Here is a 6,289-nt window from a genome sequence, read left to right on the forward strand (position 1 = left end):
CTTTTTATGATTCACTACATGCTGCTGTAATTTCAGTATCTGAGGATTACATGGTACACTACATGTTTCTGACAATGTACACTAGATTTTGGCACAATAAATGTCTGTTCTGTTTGTATTTAGCTGATCAATGCTTAGCCCCCTTAACTTTAATCCTAGATGATCGAGCACTAACTAGATATGAAGGTATGACATGTAATTCTATCCAAATTATACAAGGTTTGATATTGTGGGTATGGGCCTCCTTATATAAATGACCCGATGTGGTTTGATATCCCTCAATATTTGAACAAATCAGATCAGCCATCTGATATACGCTACCGGTCAAAAGTTTTAGAACACCTACTCAAGGGTTTTTCTTCATTTTTATTTTCTACTTTGTTGAAAAATAGTGAAGACATCAACACTATGAAATAACACATGGAATCATGTAGTAACCATAGTGTTAAACAAATCAAAATATATTTGAGATACTTCAATTTAGCCACCCTTTGCCTTGATTAAAGCTTTGCACACTATTGGCATTCTCTCAACCAGCTTCACCTGGAATGCTTTTCTGAAAGTCTTGAAGGAGTTCCCACATATGCTGAGCACTTGTTGGCTGCTTTTCTTTCACTCTGCGTTCTTACTCGTCCCAAATCATCTTAATTGGATTGAGGTCGGGTGGTTGTGGAGGCCAGGTCATCTGATGCAGCACTCCATCACTCTCCTTCTTGGTCAAATAGCCCTTACACAGCCTGAAGGTGTGTTGGGTCATTGTCTTGTTGAAAAACAAATGATAGTCCCACTAAGCACAAACCGGCTGGGATGGCGTATCGCTGTGGTAGCTATGCTGGTTAAGTGTGCCTTATTCTAAATAAATCAGACCGTGTCACCAAAAAAGCACCACCACCTCCATGCTTTATGGTGGGAAATACACATGCGGAGATCATCCGTTCAAAGATACGGCGGATGTAATCAAAAATCTCCAATTTGGACTCCAGACCAATGTCCATTGCTCGTGTTTCTTGGCAGCAATTTGACTATGAAGGTCTGATTCACAGTCTCTGAACAGTTGATGTTGAGTTACTTGAACTCATCCTCTGCAGCAGAGGTAACTGGGTCTTTTCTGTGGCGGTCATAACTTGATGAAACTTTCAAAGTTCTTGACATTTTCCGTATTGACGGTCGTTTCTCTTTGCTTATTTGAACTGTTCTTGCACCAAAGAGGGCTATCTTCTGTATACACCCCCTACCTTGTCACAACAACTGACTGGCTCAAACGCATTAAGGAAAGAAATTCCACAAATTAAGGCACACCTGTTAATTGAAATGCATTCCAGGTGACTACCTCATGAAGCTGGTTGAGTGTGCAAAAGCGAAGGGTAGCTATTTGAAGAATCTCAAATATTTTGGTTACATGATTCCATGTGTTATTTTATAGTTTTCTATTATTCTAATAAAAACCCTTGAATGAGGTGTTCTAAAACTTTTGAAAGCTAGTGTACGTGCGATTTGTCTCAGCCTTAAAAATATGTTCTACTTGTTAGGAACATTGGAATGCCTTTAAGCTAGACTCCGCAATATGACAATTTAACCTTCAATGCATGCTTACATTAGGTAAGAGCCAAATGGTGCTCTTGTAAGATTTGAATACTTCCCTGCATACATTCAGAGAAGTTGGGACGGAGGGTTCTTGTTGATTTTATGACGGAAGTTGCCTTGCTGTGTTTCATGTTGCTGAGTCTACCTTTTCAATGTTCAAGTACTAATAAAATGGCATTTAGGACAACTTCTCAATACCAAGGAAAACTTTAATTGCATTACAATTTACAACAAACATGATTGTAAAAGTTCACAGGCAGCAAAGTAGAAAAGGACATGTTTCAATATGATTACAATGTAAAAAATACATTGTCTCCAGAGGTGAAAACACCTTGAATTGTTAGTTGGAACTCCGACAATATATACAGTACATTTGAGCAACAAGCAGGTAAGATGCACTCTTTTCCTGTACTCAATCTGGTGAAGTTCATACAAAGTGTTTAACCTTAATACAAAAATAGGTGTATTTATCTTCTTCCAGAGAGCCATGACAGTAAGCGCACCATATGGAGGGGCAGTGCTATGGCTCTTTCAATTAGTCTTCCCTTGATTCATCACATTCTTTCCAAAACGGTTAAGAAGGTGAGGAGAAATGATGCGGGGAAAGATTAATTGAGATTGAGCCTGTGTTCTGACTGAGGTGCTACTGGGCCTGGAGCCTTCGCCTTGTCGTCTGGTCCACCAGTTTGTGGTAGTCGTTCAGCTTGTCCTGCAGTTTGTTGTATATCTGAGAGGACACAGTCATAAGAAGCATGGTGATGCGTGTTAACATTTAAAACTGATCAAGTCAGGTTGGATGTCCGCATTGGTTGTCAAACCGCTTTAAAAACAGTATTTTAAATGGACTTACACTTGCGTTAGTCTGGGTCTCGTTGAGCGCCTGAAGGAGCTGGTCGATGGAAGTGTATGGGAGCCACACCAATGATGCTGTAGCAGAGAGGGGCCTCTGTAACACACAATGAACATCTCAGAGAAACACAAGGACAAACATTTAGCTTTAATCTTAACAAATCCCTATTACATTTTAGAGATTCAATTAAATCTGGAGATGAGAATCAAGTTAACTCAAATGGGTAAAACAACTACAGTCATTGCAAGTGATTTTTGCTGTAATGCGGGGTCCCCCCCAAAAAAGTGAAGGAACTCAATCCGGCTTTCAATTTGCATTAGTAGAATGCACAAGGTGCAGTTACAAAGTTGGGTAGTGCATCAGTTTTCCTCATGTCAGTCATTGCATACCTAAGAGCTATTTATAACTTGTCTGAAATGTCCAGGGGGTTGCGGGATGTTCCCCAATGCTGGAAGGGGGCCAGAGTGAAAAAGTTTGGGAACCCCTGCTGTAATGTACCTCAATGCCGAAGTACTGGTGTCCCTTCCCCAGGAGAGCGTCTACGTACTCCAACACCAGCTCAGCTGCTGCCTCCAGCAGGTCAAAGTTCAGGTAGAGACGTAACAACGCTGCAGCGTCCACGCCCTGAGCAAACAGGCTTATGTTACAATACAGGGGAGCAAATGCAACTAGAAAATATATATATTTACAGGCTCTAATTATTTTCAGAAAATGTCTTGCATCATCTCAAACGGCACAGCGTCGCATTTAGTGCAGCTCTCTCACCTTGTAGGTGTTGACCATCCAGTCGGGCAGCGGTACGCCGTGTGACAGCAGCTTGTTGATGACACAGCGATGGTGCTGAGCATTCTGTGTAGGGTGCTTCTCCAGGTAGGAGGCCAGCAGGCGCCACGCCTCATCTGTCGCACTGTGGAGGGAAAGTACTAGTAGTATTATTTTTTCACTCGCACAATTTCACTTTAGCTAAATTGGTCAATTTGATCTTTTTACGATGAACTGTTTAATATTCTCAACAGCACCAGTGGAAATACCAACCAATTTGTACTATGAAGTGGTCAAATTTAAAACAACCAACCTTGACTCTTTGGTTGTGACGATGGTAGACAACTGATTGGCAGCCAGCCAATTCCAGGCTTCATTCTGACTCTCCTCTCCACCATACTGTAACTTTATACACCTAAAAAAAAAAGTGTATTTTTGTATACAAAAAAAAAAAAAGCTAGCATCACACCACTATGAACCAACAGGAATAAAACCCCTATATGTGCATGTGAGTTCAGACAAGGCACAACTGCTTACTTTGTCGTGATCACTACAGACTAAATACAGAGCATTGGGATAGCATTCAGACCCCTTGACTTTCTCCACATTTGGTTACGTTATGTGGAGATATGCGTATGAATTCAAGTCACTCCGTAGAGTTCAGACTGCCCTAACGAAGCTAGCAACTTACTTGAAGGCGAGCCCCTCGAAGATGGGCGTGAGGGACAGTTTGAAGGTCTGGCATAGTGAGAGGGCACAGTCAAACAGTCCTGTTTGAACCAGCAGGGACACCATCTCTACTGCAGAGGCACTGCCTGCAACACCACACAGTACTCTATTAGATTTCTAGCATTAGATTGGGGGAAATTGTGAAGAGATTAGTTGCCCTACAGGAATAAATTATAATTTAAAAGAAGCACCAAAGGCTACAGTTAATTGACTATAGCTTACTGACTGACATTTCACCTTGGCATGGTTCCCTTCATACATTTGAAGGAATATTGTGTCAGTGTTGTACCTGCGATGGCAGCGGACGGCGGGTGGTGCTGAGCCAAGTTGAGGCGGCTACGGGCCAGGGTGTACTCCTTCTGAAGGTCCTTCAGCTCCAGGATGTCTATCTGACCACTCACTGCAGACACACAGATCAATCGACTTCAGAACCAACATCACTTCACTGTCATACACATCTCACAACCCAACAAATAGTAGCACAAAGACGCAAAACAGCTACGGCTCTCGTATCTAGTCTCACCTGGACCAGTAGCAAACTCTCCGTCGTAGTTCCTCTTCGGTGACGCGCCAGGCCTCTCATACACCGCGCCAGAGGACGGCTGTACGATCCAGGCGTAGTCAGGTCTGATGAGTCGTAGACAGTTGAGGGAGGCCAGGTAACAGTTAACCTGTTTCTGGAGACCTAGCTGGGTCCTCACCTCCCTGCCCAGACGCATGCCGTACTCAAACATCACTGTACCCGCTAGAAGAGAGAACACAGTTATATAAACGCACCATACAGAGAGAGGGACAAACACAAACTGGACGGCGATTAAAAATATCACCCTTTTCAAACAGCTACTAGCATTAAGTCCCAGGCTCCTCTTACCTTTCCTGTAGTTGTGTCTGTTGATGTGGAAGGCGTAGAGCAGCTCGTAGTAGTTGTGAGACATCAGGTCCACTGCTCTGGCTCTGGACTCAATGATGCTGACCACCTGCAGCCAGAGGAGGACACAAGGGAAGGGTCAAACACTGATCTAATACAATTATCTAGTGTGTCCATAATGGGCTCTAACCAAATGTAAAGAGAAAGTGTGTGTCTGTGTGTACCTCGTCGTGCAGGTTGACGTAGGAGAACTGGACCAGGTCCTGAAGTTGAGAGCGTTCACAAAGAACCACCACCAGCTGACGCAGACAGTCCAACTGCCTGCTTGAGTCAGGGTTCTGTGTGAGGGCTTCGTAGGCTTGGCTGTTGTGTCCCAGGTCCAGGTGGTGCTTGAAGATGCGGGTCCACAGGGCAGCCTGACTCCTGGGGTCGTTGACGGCCTCCGTTATGGCCAGAGTGGATAGATGAATGACCAGCTCTGGTAGACCAACATCCTCCAGTAACCGCAACACCTAACACACACACACACACAATTAAACCTGCACACATATCCACATTGTGTTTCAAAGGCGGCGTTCCAATCCATAGTATTTTTGTCACGATACCAGAATTTTGACTTCGATACCGAGGCAAAAAAAGCCATATCAGCTTTGAAATCAGCATATTATGCATTATGGTTTGCATATTACCACAAACAAAGTACTATGGGTAGTGAATAGATTTTCACTTGAGCTGCATTTAGCTGCAAACTAGCAAGTTAGTTAACTAGTTAACTAGCAAACTAGTTAAACCTACAAAAGCTGGAAGCTTCCGGCATCTTCTTGAATTGTAAAGTGTTCTAGCTTGTATGGACACTGTTAATTACTGTTAACAAAACAATTTCAACATGCCGTGTTGTATTATTATTATTATTAGTAGTGTGTTAATTTCTGTGCAGCATGAGCAGAGAGCTCACATGATGCAGCCCAGACTCCCAGTGCAGGCTAAGTGGAGATCTAACATGATGCAGCCCAGACTCCCAGTGCAGGCTAAGTGGAGATCTCACATGATGCAGCCCAGACTCCCAGTGCAGGCTAAGTGGAGATCTAACATGATGCAGCCCAGACTCCCAGTGCAGGCTAAGTGGAGAGCTAACATGATGCAGCCCAGACTCCCAGTGCAGGCTAAGTGGAGAGCTAACATGATGCAGCCCAGACTCCCAGTGCAGGCTAAGTGGAGAACTAACATGATGCAGCCCAGACTCCCAGTGCAGGCTAAGTGGAGAGCTGACATGATGCAGAACAAATCAGTATTACTGACAAAGCATTCCATTTAGCATTTTTGAATGATATGATTCACTACATGCATTGCTGCTGTAATTTCAGTACTCTGAGGATTACATGGTACACTACATGTTTCTGACAATGTACACTAGATTTTGGCACAATAAATGTCTGTTCTGTTTTTATGTTTTCAACCAATCAATGCCCCCCCCCCCCCCCCCTAGTCCTAGATGT

At 43.5% G+C, this 6,289-nt stretch overlaps 1 protein-coding gene across 2 annotated transcripts in view; it reads right to left on the minus strand.

Moving 5' to 3' along the window:
* Positions 1–1,772: 1,772 nt before the first annotated feature.
* Positions 1,773–6,289, minus strand: part of LOC111962715 (nuclear pore complex protein Nup160-like) — a 38,496-nt gene continuing 33,979 nt past the window's right edge. For both annotated transcript variants that reach the window (XM_023986013.1, XM_023986012.1), the window contains exons 21-30: positions 5,018–5,305; positions 4,797–4,902; positions 4,449–4,670; positions 4,215–4,325; positions 3,888–4,011; positions 3,510–3,611; positions 3,200–3,341; positions 2,933–3,058; positions 2,435–2,530; positions 1,773–2,311 (exon numbers count right to left, since the gene is read on the minus strand). In XM_023986013.1, the coding sequence (XP_023841781.1) occupies positions 2,228–2,311; positions 2,435–2,530; positions 2,933–3,058; positions 3,200–3,341; positions 3,510–3,611; positions 3,888–4,011; positions 4,215–4,325; positions 4,449–4,670; positions 4,797–4,902; positions 5,018–5,305 (1,401 nt within the window). In that variant the 3' untranslated portion in view covers positions 1,773–2,227. The remainder of the gene's footprint in view (positions 2,312–2,434; positions 2,531–2,932; positions 3,059–3,199; positions 3,342–3,509; positions 3,612–3,887; positions 4,012–4,214; positions 4,326–4,448; positions 4,671–4,796; positions 4,903–5,017; positions 5,306–6,289) is intronic.

This window comes from Salvelinus sp. IW2-2015, linkage group LG4q.1:29 (genome assembly GCF_002910315.2).
Source record: "Salvelinus sp. IW2-2015 linkage group LG4q.1:29, ASM291031v2, whole genome shotgun sequence".
NCBI classification, from domain to species: Eukaryota; Metazoa; Chordata; class Actinopteri; order Salmoniformes; family Salmonidae; genus Salvelinus; species Salvelinus sp. IW2-2015.